We start from the raw sequence: 17,856 nt of genomic DNA, 5'->3' as shown, positions 1-17,856 counted from the left end.
CATAGGATCAAAATTCCACTCCAGATCACCACCGTCACTTTCAAACTTCGATTTTCTCTCCTAATTTGCACCACCATGGTTGCACCATCGATTTCTGCTGCGCCGGCCACCGGAACCGTCGGTCGATGTCGGCTGTGACCAATTCAGGTTTCGTATCGTCGCTGAAGCTTTAGTTCTTTCATGGGCGATCTTCGGTTTTGGTCGCTTGAACAAAATGGTGCCGTAGCAGAAGACAAACCGTCCTCTTCCTCATCGTTTTCATCGTTGCTCCCGTCGAATCCGGAGGCTGTTGATGCTGGTTACTGGCGGAGAGCCGAGGAAGTCACGCAGGCTATAATCTGGCAGGTTCAGCCTACTGTCGTATCGGAAAGGAGAAGGGAAGCGGTTATAGATTACGTGCAAAGACTCCTTAGAGGTCATCTTCAATGCGAGGTGAGCTTGCAGTTATATGTAATATGTGCATCGCAATCTTAATCGCCACACTTCGTACTTTTAATTTCTTCACTAGTAGTTTGAGAATTCTGGAATTTTTATATCAGTGTTTACAATTACTGATGTTGTGAGTATTACGGCTAAGCATTAGCTTTCTTCATGAAAATTAATCTGGACAGTGTTTGCAATGTTTCTCTTTTGTTGAAGTAGCAATAGCACATAGGAAACAGTGTTATGATTCAACGTTGGGATTTTATCCAAATTTGTGCTTCTGTTCATTGTTTTTCAAGTGCTCGAAGGTTTTATGCATTCTGTTCATGTGTTGAGTTAATGCTGATTGTAATCCAATCTGTGCCGACTATATTGACGAATGAAAGGTGGAAATATTGGTTTAAACTACATGGCTGTATTGCAGTAGACGTGGTTTTAGGTCATGATTTTCAATCATGCAAGTTTTTTTTTGTTCTGTCTCTCTCCAATGGTATATTTTCTTCTTTTTTTTTCTTTTTTTGGTAAGAGACGAGGCTTTTAATTGGATGAACAATTTTCGACGTGGTTGTTCGGTTTCATCTTCACATATTTTTGTCAAATATATTACTCCATTGATTAATCAGGCATGGCCTTGTGGAAAGGTTTACTTTTTATACTAGATTACCTAATGTTGTGCATTTGTACTTTTGCGAAGGTCAATCCAATTCAACTTAAATCAACATCGACCTGCTACTTTCTTCATCTTCTATTAATTAGTTTATTTTATTAGTTTTATTAATTTTTATTTTTATGAGAAATAGATCTTTCATTAGTTTGATGAAATATACAGAAAAATGGGATAATGTTTATCTACTTTCAAGATACCTAGTTTACTTTGTGCCTGTGGGTACCCATTTCCCCCTTATGATACCATATTAAGTAATAATATTCAGTTCCATAAACTCTATATATGCACTTCCAACAAAGGATAATATCCATGATAGCTTAGCAGTTTTGGGTTTTCAAGAACATCTGATATGGGAGTTCGTGATGCTAGATTTTTCAAGAAATATGAGAAATAAATGGATAAGTGGTCCTGTGAAAACATTTAAATTGAGGCAGTCACCGATGCTTGATGATTTTCAATATAAATTTGAAGTTGTAATGTATGGGTTCTTGAGAACCATGATTTAGATAAGCGGATGGTACTTTTGACAAGTCCAAACATTTGTAGTGGATATTAGTGTTTTTGGAAATTTACCGATACACTAATCTTATGGTTTTACTTTTCCCTTCAATCTGCCGACTACTTGTTGGTGTACCTGCTATGGTTGTATTCAATGACTATGGCTTGCCTTTGTAAACTAGTTTCAATGGCTGTGTCGCGAAAGCATTGTACAAGTTGAATCTTGTAAGTTAGTGTATGGTGTAATTCTAATATCATGGGGTCCATTAAAGTGTCTGGCATTGGCCTTGAATGTAGTTGGGCGGAGGCAAAAACCTTCGCTTTCTTTTGGTTTTAATCACGTCCAGATGTTCACTATTGGCCTGGAAGCTATATGCATTTCTACCATTTTTCTTCTAGAAACTTGTGCTCACATTCTGAAAATTCGATTGAAATTACAGATTTAATTGCAGATTTCTCACTAATTTATGATGGTACAGGTTTTCCCATTTGGGTCAGTGCCATTAAAGACCTACTTGCCTGATGGAGATATTGATTTGACGGCCCTTGTGGGTTCAAATTTAGAGGACGCTTTGGCCAGTGATGTATGTTCGGTCCTCAATAGTGAAGAACAGAATGGGGCAGCTGNGAGATATTGATTTGACGGCCCTTGTGGGTTCAAATTTAGAGGATGCTTTGGCCAGTGATGTATGTTCGGTCCTCAATAGGGAAGAACAGAATGGGGCAGCTCNAATGGGGCAGCTGAGTTTGTTGTAAAGGATGTGCAATTAATTCGAGCTGAGGTCCTGGCTTTAAATATTCTTTTCTTCTCGAAGTTATTCTACTTGCAAACTATGCAAACTTTTTTAGTTACCACCAATGAGCTCAAGACATCTCTTCTTACAGTAGATGTTTGAAATTTTGGTTCTTCGTGGTCATCTTCCCATTTTTTGATGGGCTCATGCTAATTGCTATGGTATCCTAGAATCCTAATTTCTTGCTTTCAGTTGGCAATTGGTCTTGGTAACGTAAAAAGAAAAGAAGATATAGGCAATAATTATAATATTTTGAAGGAATTGACTGAAGCTAGCCATTTTTTATATCTTTTATCGTTACTACTAGTTTTTCTCATGTACTTCTTCCTGAAGTCTTGCATATCTCTGGAACTTCTGAGATTTATTGCAGGTTATTGTTGCCTTTCGTATAATGTGTGTTTTGGTAGAGTTCGAAACCTTGATTTCTGAAAATGACTTAGAGTTCCTGTTTCCAAGTCTTAATTTTCCATTTCTGTTGACATTGTCTTACGTATGGACCTTGTCTCTATAACTTCCCTGGGCCTTCCAATGAATCATTTTCCTCTGTATTGCTTGTGATTTGNTGTCTCTATAACTTCCCTGGGCCTTCCAATGAATCATTTTCCTATGTATTGCTTGTGATTTTNATTTTTTTTTTCCATCTATAAAGATGTGATCAGGTTATCCTAAAACTATGGTGAAGTGTTTTATCTTTGTGGAGAGCTATTATCTTTTCAATAATTTAGAAATTACTCGTAGCTTTAAGTTCCTTGAGCATGCACACTAGACGGCGAGGGGTCTCTTATTATGACATGGAGTAATAAATGTTTATTATGGAAATAAGTTATANCTGGCTGATGAAACTGAAATTTTCTTACAGGTGGCTATTATGCTTAGTATATNCTGGCTGATGAAACTGAAATTTTCTTACAGGTGGCTATTATGCCTAGTATTTTTTTTGGATAATTTTACAGGATATTTGGGAGTGTGTCATTTGTAGGTTCATTAAACAGGTGGTTGAACTAGTTATGAACGAGTCTAATGAGTGATCTTTTGTGATTACACGCTGTGAATTGTGTTTACTTTATATTTGTTGTTTGTGTAGTATTGCAGAGTGCTACATGATCTTCTTGCAGTTAATATAATAGCCTGATATGTTTTGTCATGTAATGTTTGATTTCTTAGAGTGTTATGTTTGCAGGTTAAGCTTGTAAAATGCCTTGTACAGAATATAGTTGTTGATATTTCGTTCAATCAATTGGGAGGGCTTTCCACCTTGTGCTTCCTTGAGAAGGTATATTTTTAAATTTTTTTTTTTTTTNGGGAGGGCTTTCCACCTTGTGCTTCCTTGAGAAGGTATATTTTAATTTTTTATTTTTTATTTTTAGTGAACTACATGCCTAAGTTTAGATTAAGTTGCATATGTATGAATTGGTGCATATATATCAACGATTGCATACTTCTGTAGTAACCTACCTTTTGATTATCCTGTTTACTTCATATGGTTCCGAACTCAATCATGGTTCTTGGTATCACTTAAAGCAAATTTCTAAATTGTAGAGCTTCCTGATATCTTGATTCCACATCCCGATGGATCATTCTTCCATCTTCAATTGGTTTATTTCTTTGTGTGATTTAAAGCAAGAATGAAAATCTTGGGGATCTTGGTCGATCATTCTTCCATTCTTTTCTTGGCCCGTAACTTTCCCTCTCTTCTAACCTTCATAATATATCTTTTAAATTTGGATCACTTGTTTCCGCCGTAATATATTTTTTTGTCCCTCTTATATATATACACACACACACATATGCCCTTGTATTAACAAATATATTTATCACAGAACCATCCAATTTTCTTTTATTTTCAGTCTTCAATAATATTTTTCTATTGTACGAAATGCACATTTTTTATTTGTTAGTTATACATGTACATACATAAATTGGTAGTTCGTATCTTAAATAACCTAGTTTCAAGTTTCGTTTAGAAGTTCACAATATTTCTACAAGTATTCAAGATTTGCCTGGAATATTCTTTGATATCCAAATATGTGGCGAGATATTCGTAACTCTTGTATTGACATATCAACATTTGCATCATTGATCCAAAGTAAATGAATCAGGAAATTTTGGCGTTCTTCTTATTTTTGTATTTTCTTGAAGTACTTTAAACTTTAAATCTGTATGGGAATTCTTTGTTTCCCACTCTTTACAAGTAGTTTATCAAAATACTATGATTTACAGTTGTCCTTGGAAGAAGAAATAATGTTGGGGAGAATATTTGTTCTATAAAGAATAAACACGACAGTGAGTGTGAATACTTTTGAGAGTCTTGGCCTTAGATAGATTACGCCTGCCTTTCTCCTGCTTGCACACATTTGCATGGATAATAGCATGTGGTTGACTTGTCTTTGGCCCATGCATCCTTTACCAGATTGGTTGTAACTGGCCATCCTTTTGGATCAAATTACACACTTTTTTAAAATAATTGACCAAATGTTTTTTTTAAAAATAACTTTGCACCAGAGGTTCTTTTTCATTTTACATGATTCACCAAATGTTTGCTCTCTGGTTCTAATTGACATTCTTTTATAAAATGTTGGGATCAAAACTTCTGCGCCTCTTCTTCTACATGTAAAAATGACATATCATAATGATGGTTTTAGTCCTACTATCTCTGACAGATTGATCGTCGTATTGGCAAAGATAATCTTTTCNTCTTTACAAGTAGTTTATCAAAATACTATGATTTACAGTTGTCCTTGGAAGAAGAAATAATGTTGGGGAGAATATTTGTTCTATAAAGAATAAACACGACAGTGAGTGTGAATACTTTTGAGAGTCTTGGCCTTAGATAGATTACGCCTGCCTTTCTCCTGCTTGCACACATTTGCATGGATAATAGCATGTGGTTGACTTGTCTTTGGCCCATGCATCCTTTACCAGATTGGTTGTAACTGGCCATCCTTTTGGATCAAATTACACACTTTTTTAAAATAATTGACCAAATGTTTTTTTTAAAAATAACTTTGCACCAGAGGTTCTTTTTCATTTTACATGATTCACCAAATGTTTGCTCTCTGGTTCTAATTGACATTCTTTTATAAAATGTTGGGATCAAAACTTCTGCGCCTCTTCTTCTACATGTAAAAATGACATATCATAATGATGGTTTTAGTCCTACTATCTCTGACAGATTGATCGTCGTATTGGCAAAGATAATCTTTTCAAGCGCAGCATTATACTGATTAAAGCTTGGTGCTATTATGAGAGCCGCATTCTTGGAGCTCATCATGGCTTGATATCAACATATGCTTTGGAGACTTTGGTTCTATATATTTTTCATCTCTTCCATTCGGCCTTAAATGGTCCTCTAGAGGTTAGTAGTTTGAGGAGCTACTCTTCTTTAACTCCTTCCTTTGAATATATATATATATAGGTCTTGCACATTCTTTATGTATAACTATTGTATCATACATGTAAACTTTCAGGTGCTGTACAAGTTTCTAGACTATTTTAGCAAATTTGATTGGGATAATTACTGCATAAGCTTGAATGGTCCAGTTCGGCTATCCTCACTACCAGAGTTTGTTGGTGAGCGGCTTCTTTTGGCATACCTGAACCTTTTGAAGTACCTACATGCCTTCTATTTGGAGTTCTAAATGTTTTTGCCTTCTGGCAGTTGAGACACCTGAAAATGGTGGGGGTGATCTGTTGCTTGGCGCTGATTTTCTTAACAACTGTTTAGAAAGGTTGTCAGTGCCTGCAAGGGGGAACGAGGCAAACTCAAGGGCATTTCCCATAAAGCATCTCAACATTGTTGATCCACTGAAAGAAAATAACAACCTTGGTCGCAGTGTTAGCAAAGGCAAGCAACTATTCTCCTATATCTGGTTTGATTGTCTGCCATTTTTTATCCTAAAACTATGGTGAAGTGTTTTATCTTTGTGAAGAGCTATTATCTTTTCAATAATTTAGAAATTACTCGTAGCTTTCAGTTCCTTGAGCATGCTCACTAGACGGGGAGAGGTCTTTTATTATGACATGGAGTAATAAATGTTTATTATGGAAATAAGTTATAATAACACGACTAAATCCTAAGTCTTATGCTTACTCTGTCTTGATCTTTAGACATCCAAATGATATCTGAACTGTGTAACTTTGTTTTTAAAAGACCATTTTGGTGCTTAATTTTCTAATTTCGTTTAACCAAACCCTGTTGAAAATGCCTTTAATTCGTTGTCTCCACTTACAAATCGTTGAAGCAACAAATTAAGTGTCTAATCATGATAAGGGGCTCAAGGGCATTTCCCATAGAAATACAGATCAAGTGTAGTTCTTTGGTGGATGAGCTCCTTTATCCGTTCTATTGTGATATGGGGCGCCTCTTGTGGCTTTTGGGGGTTTGCATGATTTTATGGGGCCGTGAGAGGAACAATAGAATTATAGAGGAGTTAGAGAGGTCTAAGGAGGATATGTGTGATTCCTTGGCAGATTTCACGTCTCTTTGGACTTCCCTTACATTTTATTTTGGATTATTGAAGCCCCTTCTTATCTTGGTTTGACTTCCTTCTGATTGGAGCTTTCCTTGCATGCCTCTTGTATTCTTTTGTTCTCAATGAAAGTTTAGATATTCATTAAAAAAATCAAAATTTAGCGTCCAAGTTTTGAACTGAATCTAGGTTGCTATTAGTATGATGGTTGGAAAATTGACTGTAAGGACTAAAGCAAACTTTTATGTGAAGTATACAGACTAAACTTGAATATTTAAATACTAAGGGATCAAAATAAAAGATTTGAGAGTTGGATAGAATGGAATTAGGATAAAAGTTCAGACTAGAATGGGATTTAAACCTTAGAAATGATCCAATCTAGTTAACAACTAGCTTTTTGTGTCCTAGGTGATACCCCTTAAAATATTTGACAGCCACTCCATAACGTGCAGGAAACTTCTACAGGATTAGAAGTGCTTTCAGTTTTGGTGCCCGGAAGCTAGGGTTCATCCTTTCCCGTCCTGAAGAAAATATAGTGGATGAAGTTTGCAACTTTTTTTTNGCTACTCTTCTTTAACTCCTTCCTTTGAATATATATATATATATAGATATAGATATATAGGTCTTGCACATGCTTTATATATAACTATTATCATACATGTAAACTTTCAGGTGCTGTATNATTGGATAGGCACGGAGGTGGGCAGCGGCCTGATGTCCAAGATTCTGTTCCAGTGTCTGGAGGCTATGAATCTTGTGCAGCTTTACTCGCATCTGGTACAGACGCCCAAGAAGAAACCAATAATAGTAATTCAGGCTCTGTGTGTGACAGTGAAACTACTGGGGAATATAGCTGGAGTCGGGAAATATCAACTCATGGGGTAAATGGCAATGATAAGGCATCAGGTAAATATGATCACATTGGCAGTATCACGACTGAATCATCTCGAAGAAGATCGGTCCAAGTGCCATTATCAGTTCCTTCAGGTGTTGATAGTCTTGCAAATGCCATTGGTGTTTCAGATTATCGTCTCTCTGGGGATGCAAATGATCTTGCTAGTCTGAGAATTGAAGGTGTTACTATTTCTCACGATGCAAATAAGTCATCCCCTTCAAGTTTTGGGGAGGGTATACTGCCATTAGGTCATCAATCTCATCGTGCTCCTCATCGTTATTGCTCAAGACCGATCATGGAAAATGGGGAGCTAAAAGATGAACACACAAATAAATCTACTCCAGAGAACTCTGAGTTAATGGAAAAGGACTCATCTTGCCAGCATCTGCAATCACCTACTGTAGCAACAGTGTCTTCCGCACAAGTTAAGCAGGATGAGAACCACGTGACTGATGACGACGATGTGGCAAACAAATCTGAAACAAAACAATGTTCTCCATCTTCAAATTCAATATCTTTCTCATCTGAAGACTTTTATCCTCGTTCTTGTCGTTATCGGTTCCTGACTAGACCTCCAGAAACTAATGCTTTGTCAGATCTTAATGGTGATTATGAAAGTCATTTCAACAGTTTGCAAATTGGCCGGTGGTACTACGATTATGCCTCGAGTGCGCCCCTTTCGCCTATTCCTCCACCTTTGCCTTCGCAATATCCAAGCAAGAATGCATGGGATATAATTCGACGCTCAGTGCAGGTAAAGCAGAATCCATTTGCCCAGATAAACAGTAATGGACTTATTCCAAGAACAGCATTCTATCCCATACGATCACCAATATTAACAGGGGGTGCAACATTGGGTATGGAAGAGATGCCGAAGCCACGAGGAACGGGGACATACTTTCCCAACATGGTATGCTCCTCATATTAACTTCCAATATGTGCTATTTTAAAATTTAAATTGAAATTGGTGGCAAATACTTGAGAACTGCTAATAACGTGTGCATTGTTTGGGTTGTTGAAGATTTGTTTCTTTCTCCTCATTGAGTATTTTTCTCTTTCCAGAACCATTACAGAGACAGACCACCATCAGCCAGGGGAAGGAACCAAGTGCCAGTGAGGTCACCTCGAAACAACGGCCAATCACTGACCCCCTTGGAAACAACTGTGCCTGAGAAAAGTGGTCAAGACCTGCACCAAGTACCAACTGCCAATCATGGTGGTGGTATATTGACTTCCTCTGGATCTCCTGTAAGGAGAGCTAACCATAATGGTAATGTTGCAATGCCTCGGCCAGACAGAGCTGTAGAATTCGGGTCATTTGGGCATCTTCAATTAGAGTCACCCGTAGATTGCAGCGGGGAACCTAGTCAAGTATCTGCACTCTTACAAAACCCCGCAGCAGCTTTGAACGTATCAAGTCCCAAGATGCAGAAAGCCAAACAGGCGTCNAGCTTTGAACGTATCAAGTCCCAAGATGCAGAAAGCCAAACAGACGTTGATTACCGACCAAGATAGGTACAAACACTTCATAATCCTTCCAGGTACTTACGAGAGATTTTACATGGGACTTATTAAACTGTTTAAAACTTTGTGTTTTCTTCTGGATATGTAGGCTCTCTGTTCATATGCAATCATACGAGTTAAAAGATGAAGAGGATTTCCCACCCTTATCCAACTGACACGAATGGGAAATGGAGCTTTTATTTATTTGGTTAGTCAGTATGAAACTGAGTAGGAAGAAAACTGTAGTAGTTGCTAACAAACTGAACCAAGCGAGACTCGTCGACAACGGTTTCCTCCTCGACCCTCCCATCTCTGCAATTTAGATGTTCTGTTCTATTTGTAGCTCAAAAATTATTTTGTAAATTCTACCAATTTATTTTGCTTGATAGTCGTGTTTTACACCAAAAAAAGAGCTTTTTTTTTTTTTCTTTTTTTCTTTCCTTTTCCCTAGTAAACTTAGGATGCCTGTAACAATGGAAGCACAGACTATATTTTGTTGCCTATGTTTGTTGTAAGTCAAAAGGCTTGCTTTTGGAGCCAATCTCTATACTCTGCCTTAACCATCACCATGCATTAGCAGCAGTGTTAATTGTGCTCTATTTGCCTTGGTTATCTTCTGTTTTTTTGGCCAATTTTGATATATGGCTGTGCTGCATTTTCTTCTCATTTTCATGTGAAGGAGGCCTTTTGGGCTTTGTAAATGAAAAGAACTCCTTGGAAAGAGGTTTGGGCTGGTTTCTTTTAGATATTCAATCTAACAAAGAGTTGATACACGAAATCATGGTTCATTTTTGGTTTGTCTTGTAATTCTTTTATAACAATCGAGTCCTTTTATGGTTTAGTTGGCTCTTTCCTCAAAATTTAGATTTAAGGCTTAGAGATGCATGTCAGGAGAGCCCTTAAACTATCTGATATGCAAAGCCCTCCCAGTTTACAAGGCATTTTACAAGCCTAACCTGCAAATATGACTCTCTTAAGACCGTCATTCCATACCATTTCTATTTTGTAGACTTCAAATAGCTTATGATGGGAGATACTCATGATTGACTACTAACCCCGATAGTCTCGACTCGGATCAAGCCATCTTGTTTATATGGAAGAATGTTATTGAAGAAGAAAACTGATGTCTTGATTCACTATGTACGGAAATTGGAAGGGACTAGTCCTTCCAAGGTTCTAGTTCTGTTGTGTTAGATGAACACGACTCTCCACAATAGTATGATATTGTCCACTTTGAACATAAAGTCTCGTAGCTTTGCTTTGGGCTTCCCTAAAAGGCCTTATGTCAATGAAGATAGTATCTTTAATTATAAACTCACTATCATTCCCTAAATTAGCCGATGTGCAACAAAATGAGTATAATTAGATATCTCTAAAAATATCTCAACCTATAAACACTTCATTCTCGACGATCGTATACTATGAAATATCTATTCAACAGGTAACCAAATCAATCATTTCAAGTTAATGATGAGCATTAAATTCATAATTAAAAGACAAGAATAAAGACATATTCTTATTTAATTTTTTTTTATAGTTAAGATGTAACATTCTAAGGCTCCACATAAATCTTTATATTAATCGGTGTTATCAAATTTTAAAATGAACAAATTTGGTCTCATATGAAAAAGGAATGAAATGAGTGCTTTTAAATAAAAAATTCGAAAGCAAACTATAATAAATTTTCTTAAAGCATTTTATTCCTCCACCAAACTAAATACAATAAATATTTTTTTTGTAATATAAAAATTTTCCATTCTGAACCCGATCAACTGCAAAATACCTCACTAATTTACTCTACTTTAAGTAGATTTAGTCGATAAAGGAAGAATCAACGTCGGAAGCAACATTTACCGGTAAAAATTCTAGTATTATTCCTCTCATGATTTGAGTGGGGCGTTTTTTGTCTGTGAAATTTAGATCTTACCTTAAAGTAAATGCTTAAAGTTTTTAGAAAATGATAATAACTTCAAATGATCGGGTGTCTCTTGCGAGGACTTGCAATTATATATATTTCCTACTTCAATGGAGGTAACATGACGTTGAGTTATGATATGTTATGATATGCAATTGTATATGCTATATTATGTCATGTTGTGCTATAATATGTTATGATAAGCTATGTCATGTATAAAAAGTTTTGTTATGGTGTGATCATGTCATGTTATATAAAATTGTTATGAAATGATAATCTACGACACATAAGTCTCCATAGACCATACCATGAAAGCTATGTTAGGTATGAAAGAATGTACGGGAATTATATATGCATAATTCACATACTTGTTATGTTAGAGATGACGGGAGGTTTCTCTTCCATCATAAATTATGTCATGATTATAAGATATGAGGACCTAATGCATATTTGTGTGTCATGTAAACTGAGATACTTTCTCTTACCTCACATTTTATGATTTAAGACATTTATGTTTGCCATGATGTTATGCAGTCCCTTTCTCTCCATAATGTTCAACAAGAGTCCGTTACCAAGTGCTAATCCAACGAGCCAGACCCAAGAGGTGTGCAAGCCCTCTTAGTGGGTCTATGCTTGCACGCGTGGACCATGTGTAAAGAAGTGTACGAGTACTACAGATGCTATGATATGTTAAAAGGATAGATTACACTATGTTGCACGTTGTAACATTTTCTAACCCCAAACTTACTGATTATTTTAATAAATACTCAAGCCACATAGGTTAGACCAAACATTTTTTTTATTCTTTTTTGTTTTCGTTTTATTTAAATTTCACGTTATTTATTTAAAACTTTTATTTAGAACGTTTAAGTCCATAACATTACTTTTGAAGTATTTTAAATGAACGTTTCCACACTTAATAGTCATGTCATGCATGTAATAACGACCTTATTGATTGATTCTTGATCCGGACCCTGAACTCCCAGATTGAACAAGGTAAAGCTTCTTCGCTCCTCTCTGTCTTAGTCGAGCTAGCTTTCTTTTATTCCCTGAACTCCTGACGTAAACAAGTCAAGACGAAAGATGACGATGAAGGAGAAGAAGGGAATGGAATTGTGAAACCCGGAGGGCAAAGGGAATAGAATTGTGAGACCGATAGGTGTAGGAGCGAGAACTTCTCATTTCTTCTTTGAGAAAGCTTGCTTCTTGAGAGTCAAAGAAGAATCATCTTCAAGATGGAGGAGCTTTCTCCGGGTAGGGGCTGACTATTGGACGGGACCCGGGTTATCAAGGCTCAAAATGGCACCACTATCTACAAAACCGAACCCGAACGTGGAAGGATGAGGCTAATCTTATCTTTACACTAATCCAAACACCTCATAAAAGTTCAAATGCTTTTCATAGTCCATAGATTATATGAAACTTTAATTAGAAGAAAATGACAAAAATTATTATTTAGTAATAATAATAAAAAGAATATATTATTACTTAACAAAGCGGCGTCGTATGCAACAGGTTATGGCCCAAAATATTAATTTCGTCCTTTCTACGTCGTTTAAATAAATAAATAAATAAATAAATTAGAGGCATGGGGAAATTTTGTAATAATAGAGAAATTCAGGGATGTAATTTAATTTAAAAAAAATAAAGCAAAAGGACAAAAGAGCAAATAAAAATAAGATTATTACCAAAAGGGCACCCGTGCACAGCGACGGCTCTAGAGATTTTCCGAAAGATTCTTGTGTCCCCCTCACCCACACGTGCTGTCGTCACCGATCAATTCTTGTCGCACCGTCATTGGTCGGTCACCGAATTCCTTCTCCACCTCATATATTTTATTTTTCACTATTTACATGCATCCCTTTCTTTAACAATATGGCTTATTCTTCGTCTTTATATTATTATTGTTTTGTCCACAAACAAAAGGGAATCATCATTTATATATTGGTAATTTGGATGTATTAGGAGGAGAAAATAGCTTTGTTTTCTTTTCCATTTTGCATTAATCGGTTCGGTACCTGATCTATATGTCGTGTCGTATCAGTGGCATATCGATTAGGGTTTTTTTTTTTCTTTCGTTTTAGGGTATCTCCCGCTCGGGGTTGGAGATCGATCCTACATCAAGCTATTTGAAATGCTAATTCGATCATCTTTATCTTTTCTAGTCGGTATGTAACTTCTTCCCTGATTTATGAANGGCATATCGATTAGGGTTTTTTTTTTCTTTCGTTTTAGGGTATCTCCCGCTCGGGGTTGGAGATCGATCCTACATCAAGCTATTTGAAATGCTAATTTGATCATCTTTTCTAGTCGGTATGTAACTTCTTCCCTGATTTATGAACAATTTTCTCGTTATACTTAGAAGAAGTATTAACCTAAATATGTAAGAGCTCGGGAAATGATTTTTTATTTTTGTTATTAAAATTATTNAAATATGTACGAGCTCGGGAAATGATTTTTTATTTTTGTTATTAAAATTATTTTGAGAGTTCTTTCCCGAAAAGTTATGATATTGAAAATGAAAAATAAATTTAATCATTTACAACTTAGAATATCATCATTGCTTTTTTGACCAATTTGGTGTGTTGCCAATAATCAACTTACTAATGATGATTTAATTGAAAATAACGTTTTTAATTAAATATTTGAATTAATTTNTTATTGCTTTTTTGACAAATTTGGTGTGTAATGATGATTTAATTGAAAATAACGTTTTTAATTAAATATTTGAATTAATTTTGAAGTAAATTATAGAAAATATTTTTATTATAAAGTTTTGAATGAAAAATGTTATCATTTGGTTTTAATAAAATTGGATGATCGGGTGATTGTGTTCACGATAATTAAGTGAACTAGAATATAAATCATGTGCCAACATTTTGACGTTCTTACACTATATTAAGGTTTGCTAGATTTCCGACTGAGTCGCTAGAAATCTTGCAATCTCAATCACCTATCCACTTTGAGCACTATTGTGTGGTTGTCTTAGATCATCGTTGTTCATATGGACCCGCCCATAAATCAATTAGTGATTCTTCGATTTGACCCTCGATTCTTTGATTTTTTGTGAAATTTTTTATCAAGATCACTAAGCATTGGTGGCAGTACTATTAATCAGTAGGCATAACGTAATCGTCATCATGTCTCAGCTCCTACCATTAAAACGCTTTCTTGTCTGATGATAGAAGGAGGTAATAAAGAGGGGAAGACTAAAACGCTGGCTAACTAATAGGGGGAGCAGTGTAATAGAGTCTTCGGGAATCTGTCAATAGGAAAGATAAAGAATATTCTAAAACCAATCATTCCCTAGTCTAGTCTATATCCTATTGCTATTATAGCTGGGATTGAATCTGACGGGGGGAAGGACATCGAGATTGGAATTCTGAAAAGTCAGTCTATGGCTCCAAGGCGATGAAAACGATTGAGAGTGGCAAGAGAATCGGAACACTAACGACGAGGTGTCAACGGGGGTAGCTCAAGAAGCGCTGCCAGAGGCACCAGCACTGGCGAAAGTTCCGCACCGCGAGGAATCCGTATAAATAGACTGTTTGACTTAGTGCTCGTATCAAACTCTAGTGTTTATGCCATAGTGAATCATTGTGAAACGCTAGAGAAGAAAGGGAGGAGAATGTCTCGGGAACGCTAGTCTATGCGAAGTTGAAGACCAATCCACCTTGGTTTAGTTTAGTTCAGTGTGCGTCTCAACCCATTTCAACAGTAAACAATTAGGTCGGTTGAGATTTATTTCTTAAAATCTCGTAATTAATTATTTAATTTTTAATAACAACATTGATAAATTCATTTGCAATGTAATATAATGTGTCGTATAAAAAGTTCAAGTTTATTAGTATAATCTTGAACGATATGTTGTTGACATATNTCTCAACCCATTTCAACAGTAAACAATTAGGTCGGTTGAGATTTATTTCTTAAAATCTCGTAATTAATTATTTAATTTTTAATAACAACATTGATAAATTCATTTGCAATGTAATATAATGTGTCGTATAAAAAGTTCAAGTTTATTAGTATAATCTTGAACGATATGTTGTTGACATATGGGAGGATCATGTTTAACTAATAACCTAAATGATCATGTTTAACACCATGAATACGACCCACTTGATAATTGTTACCTAAGATTTGATTCAAATTATGGGATGATCGTATGCAACTTTATCTTAGTTCTGAGTGAGTTATGAATTCTTACGTCAGCTTTTGTAGCCAATTCAATATGACTACCATTTCGGGGACTTAACCAAACAGGAAGTTGGGAACATAATCTTACAAGATGGAATTCACTCGTTGCCATATATAGTAAGTGGACGAGTAGGAGGAGGCCCCGTCACCTAGGAGGAACATGCCTAACATATGCGAGAATTCACTAAGAACAATCACAAGTAAGTGTTGTCATGGACTTAAACGTTTGTAAAATTCATTTAAAATAAAGGTATAATGATATCGACCATAATAGCGAAAATCAAAATGCAAGAATTTTGAGAGGAATGAAAACATCATGATCTAGCCTAAGGGCTACGACGTTAAATGTAAAGGTGACTACACTAACTTCATTCTCATGACCTCAATAACGACACTGTCATATATACAAGGGCAACTTACCTTTATCTGAAAAAGAAGTAACACGTGGCTTGAGTTTTTAAGGAAATACTCAATAAGTAGCCTCACTATTGGGGCCGAGAATTCCAATTACATGCATCATAGAGGGATCTTATTTTTTTATAAAGCATCATGACCTTGAACTCTACCTTTCAGTTGGGCGAATTAGGTGTGTATTACATCTCTATTCATGGTCCACACGCATACGGATCCATCAGTTGGGCTCGTATACGTACCCCATAGACCTAAGCTTCAGATAGTGCACACTCATGCTACCAAAGCTAAGAAGGAAAAGGAGCCCACATAATATAATGGCGTACAGAAATATCATAATGTATGCGTTCGTACTAATCACAACAAGGAAGTATCTCGATGCACGTGATACACATAATGCATAAAACCTCATAGTATCAAATTATGATATATATTTATGAGGTAAGTCATGCCTCCATTCTTTTCATGACATAGCATTCCTATGAGACATGCATACGTATACTGAACATAAATATATGATACATGCTTCCTATACCAAACATATCTCTCATGATTAACATACATGGTTTATCAATATCTCATAGGAATAGGGCGATCATGCTGACATCAAGGTACGTGACATATGGAGGTTCAAGCAGCATACAACATTGATATCGCAACGTAATTTTATAACATATCACAATCATACCACATTATAATATCATAATATAACTTACATCATAGCATAAACAACACACATCATACGATCATAACATATGACACGTGTAGGGGTCATAGGACAATATACAAATCATTCATTCAAGCCCATGGGCGTCCATTAGTAGAACCATTTACTTGGATAGTCTAAGCCGAAGTCACTACTCCTTAAAATTTAATTCTACCTAATGAATCCCACAATCATAATTTAGAATTCTACTATAAAAATTAACGAATCTAATTGAATAAAACAATAAACTTAGCTCCATATAATTTAAATTAGCTAAACAGCAAACGCTTCTGAAAATGTCATAACGACTCCCAAAAGTAAAATATGGTAGAAAAAGATCCGAACGTATTAGACCTAACTAGATCAGTCGAGAAGTCAAGCTAAAGCCGTCAGAATATGGATTCTCTAACCAGTTTTGAATCACTAAAGTACGACGAAATTGAGCAATAAGTATGTTAATGAATGCTTTCTAAAAGTCGAAATATTTTTTAAATATTTGAAAGTATTATTACAATGATACTTTTAAGTAAAACTTTTGAGTGAAAAAATGAAGATAGAAATAAATTTTCTCAAACACATATCATAGGAGAGCTGTTAGTACAACCTAAAACCAACGAGGGTCATGGGCTAGCTTGCTTGGAGACATGGTCCAAGGACATGCACGAGTTCGTAGGTGTGGTTCTATGTAGATAAGTGACTCCTCACCATAATTCTAACCTTTTATTCGTATCATTCTTTCAGCTCTTTCAACATTCAAAACTCAAATATCAAATGGGTCCATTCAAACATAAATGTTTATCTATAATAGCTATGGTAGAGTAAAAAAGTCGACACCAAAGTAAGCTAAAACGGTAGGTTGAAAAACGATAGTATTAATGAGATGGACAACTCGAGCTATACAAGACAAAGAACTGCTCGCTTTCTCTCGACCACAAGTGAATTTAATTATGTCGTGATTGACATTCCTACGGTCTCGTAAGGGCCTCCTATGAGTAGGGTAGGACAAGATACGAGCAATATATATATATATATATAGTTAGCTGAAATGACTGATTTGATTTGGATGATGATTTAATTTTCATCCGTGTATAAGCCATAATAACTTTATTAGATAAATAAAAAGGTGCTAGAAAATATTAATATGATTCTTCTTGTCGACGTGTTTTAAAATCGTAAAGCTGACAGTGATACGTAATAGACTAAAACGAACAATATATGCTAGTGGTGGGTTTGAGGTGTTACAAATAATATTAGAGCCAGACATTGGGTGGTGTGCTAGTGAGGACGCTGGGCTTTTAAGGGGTGGATTGTAAGATCCCACGTCGGTTGGGGAGGGGAACAAAACATTTCTTATAAGTGTGTGGAAACCTCTCCC

At 35.8% G+C, this 17,856-nt stretch overlaps 1 protein-coding gene across 1 annotated transcript; it reads left to right on the top strand.

The window, feature by feature from the left end:
• Positions 1-6: 6 nt before the first annotated feature.
• LOC111781589 lies at positions 7-9,844 on the top strand. Its single transcript, XM_023662274.1, has 12 exons — positions 7-432; positions 2,068-2,202; positions 2,320-2,370; positions 3,563-3,655; positions 5,555-5,737; positions 5,850-5,952; positions 6,041-6,226; positions 7,304-7,418; positions 7,534-8,656; positions 8,809-9,194; positions 9,244-9,261; positions 9,359-9,844. The coding sequence occupies exons 1-12, from the start codon at positions 181-183 to the stop codon at positions 9,423-9,425; spliced, it is 2,712 nt and encodes a 903-aa protein (XP_023518042.1). The 5' UTR covers positions 7-180; the 3' UTR covers positions 9,426-9,844.
• Positions 9,845-17,856: the final 8,012 nt, after the last annotated feature.

This window comes from Cucurbita pepo, chromosome LG19, assembly GCF_002806865.2.
Source record: "Cucurbita pepo subsp. pepo cultivar mu-cu-16 chromosome LG19, ASM280686v2, whole genome shotgun sequence".
NCBI lineage: Eukaryota > Viridiplantae > Streptophyta > Magnoliopsida > Cucurbitales > Cucurbitaceae > Cucurbita > Cucurbita pepo.
This window is presented reverse-complemented; position numbering and strand designations above follow the sequence as displayed.